This window comes from Penaeus japonicus, unplaced genomic scaffold, assembly GCF_977035675.1.
Source record: "Penaeus japonicus unplaced genomic scaffold, GWHDUDI00000001_assembly GWHDUDI00000003, whole genome shotgun sequence".
Classification (NCBI taxonomy): Eukaryota; Metazoa; Arthropoda; class Malacostraca; order Decapoda; family Penaeidae; genus Penaeus; species Penaeus japonicus.
In genome coordinates this window covers 22312087-22314586 of record NW_028234405.1, presented here as the reverse complement: position 1 = coordinate 22314586, position 2500 = coordinate 22312087, and the positions used below count along the sequence as shown (strand labels likewise).

The 2500-nt window shown below is 43.2% G+C and overlaps 2 protein-coding genes across 2 annotated transcripts in view; both read right to left on the bottom strand.

Annotated features, from left to right (window-relative positions):
• Positions 1-2500, bottom strand: part of LOC122261071 (uncharacterized) — a 111333-nt gene that overhangs the window by 5550 nt on the left and 103283 nt on the right. Inside the window, 2 exon segments of the mRNA XM_086534406.1 lie at positions 1-1306; positions 1601-1976. The exon segment at positions 1-1306 is cut by the window's left edge and continues 520 nt beyond it. Of these exon segments, the coding sequence (XP_086390532.1) occupies positions 1-1306; positions 1601-1976 (1682 nt within the window).
• Positions 1348-1596, bottom strand: LOC147472140 (uncharacterized; the record flags this gene model as incomplete). The annotated part of the gene is made up of 1 exon (XM_086554029.1): positions 1348-1596. A coding segment is annotated over one exon (249 nt), but the record flags the coding sequence as incomplete, so codon positions are not given.

The following is a 2500-nucleotide window of genomic DNA, read 5'->3' as shown; positions in this document are numbered from 1 at the left end:
CCAATGGTTTCAAGTTGTGTGCCGCGGAACACAGAATTGGGGAGAGACCGGAGATGGTTGTAGGAAAGGTCAAGAACTCGCAGGAACGCCACATCAGTAAAGCACTCTGGTGGCAGGTTTTCTAAGTGGTTGTGACTAAGATCAAGTAGCTGGACTTTTTCCAGTGAAGAAAATGCGCGAGGACGTATCTGTTTGATGCCGTTGTGTTCGAGGATGAGCATCTGGAGAGTGCCCAGAGGCCCAAAGGCGCTGCTGTCCAGTTTCTTTATGAGGTTGTACCCGAGATCAAGACGCTGGATGGAGAATGTAAAAGCTCCGAGAAAGTTTATAGGCACTTCTTTGAGAGCATTGTGGCTCACATCCAGGCTTTTGAGCAGGAGGGGTGGTCCTGACCCTGTGGATAACTCTTGGATATCATTATAAGAAATGTTGAGAGCGAGAGGTGTCGTTGGGCTGGTCACATTCGAAAATGCATTTAGCGACAATTCTTTTAGCTTGTTATGCTGTAGGTCAAGTTCCATGAGATTTGGAAGATCTGAAAAGGCCCGAGGTTCTATTGTCTCTATTTCGTTGTTTGCTAACAAAATGGTGCTTAGCTTGGGCAGGGCTTTGAATGCCTCGAAGTGTACAGTCTTGATTTTGTTTCCTGTGAGAACGAGAGTCCTAAGACCAACAAGGTTATGAAAAGTGTGAACCTCAATTCTCTCTAAGAAATTAAGAGCCAGTCTAATATCTCTTAGATTCTTGTGTACATTCTGATGAAAGAGAGTTTTCGGTATGTACGTGAGACGGTTAGAATCCATATTGAAATATCTTAGCTCGCCAAAGGAGTAAAGGGCAGTCTCTGATATTGTCCTGAAGTTATTATTATCCAAAGCAATCCATTGCAATGCTGTCAGTGGCTTAAGAACATCCTCGGGAAAGTCGTCTCTATAAAAGCCTAAACTTATCTCCAAAACTTCCAAAGTATTAAGAACGTCTATAAAAGATTCTGCAGAAACATCAACGATTCTGTTAAACGAAAGACTGAGTTCTCTAAGCTCTGGTGTGTATCTAAAGGCATGAGGTGGGATGCTGTAAATACGATTGTTCCTTAAGATGAGAGTATCAAGACTATCTCCCCAGGACTCGAAATCATCCTCGTGGATTTCCGTGATTTGGTTGTGCCCGAGGTTGAGGTGCGCGATTGTACTGCAGTTCTCCAAGGCGGCACGAGGGATGGCCTTAAGCTGGTTCCCGGACAGGCTTAGGGCCTCCATTGATTCACAGAAGGATCGGAAGACATCATCTTTAATATCGGCTAGGTCTTGTGACAAGCCTTCGAGAACGGACTCGAGTTATGATTTGTTTAATCTCCAGGTCTAGCATGACCAGGGAGTGCTCGGGCCCACCCAGAAAGGCTTGTTCTGTGATGTTCATGATGTTATTTGCGGAGAGGTAGAGGCGCCCGGGGTTGAGACCCTTGAATGCTTCATCTTGTATTTCCGTGAGAAGATTGAAATCGAGGTGAAGGTCCCGCGCAGTTATAGTTTTATTAAAGAGATTATTTGGGATGAAACGAATGAAGTTTTCTCCCAAATCGAGTTTATCCAGCTTCGGCTATTTGTTGTCGGGCGATACAGGTATCTGGAGGGCTCTTAAGTCTCTTCAGATTGTTTTTGTGACAAGGCCTTCGGAACGGACTCGAGTTTGTTCTTCTCCAGGTCTAGCATGACCAGGGAGTGCTCGGGCCCACCCAGAAAGGCTTGTTCTGTGATGTTCATGATGTTATTTGCGGAGAGGTAGAGGCGCCCGGGGTTGAGACCCTTGAATGCTTCATCTTGTATTTCCGTGAGAAGATTGAAATCGAGGTGAAGGTCCCGCGCAGTTATAGTTTTATTAAAGAGATTATTTGGGATGAAACGAATGAAGTTTTCTCCCAAATCGAGTTTATCCAGCTTCTTGGGTAGGATGTTTCTCACTGTGTCAGGTGAAGTCTGTCAAGGAGGTCCACCGACAGTCAAAATTGACGATCAAGAGAAACGTTTGCTATGTTTGTGATATTAATGTACCTGAACAGAAAATTGTGTGTTATCAAAGGATGAGTGTTTCCTTATAAAATGGGGAGGGGGACTCTCGCTCGAGGGTGAGAATGGAATTTGATGACACCTGTAATTATGGTATCTGCGTATAATGGTGATAAAGTTTTTACAAATCTATTACATCATCATTATTATCGTTCTCGCACTATTACCATGCCTACGCAAGGGTGTTTGTCCCGCAGACTTCGTCCAGTCTTCGTACATATTAGTGATTGTTATTTTTCGTGGAGGGATGATTTGTCAATATCATTACTGATATGAATGCATGTCACATGACGCCATCAGATCTGCCATGACTGGTCCAACGGCAGTCACAATTGATAATTTTTATTGATTAGTTTATGGTTTCTATATCATATGATCAAAAGTAGAAATGAGAAATTCAAAACAATATTAAAAATAAAAAATTAACGAGTTTT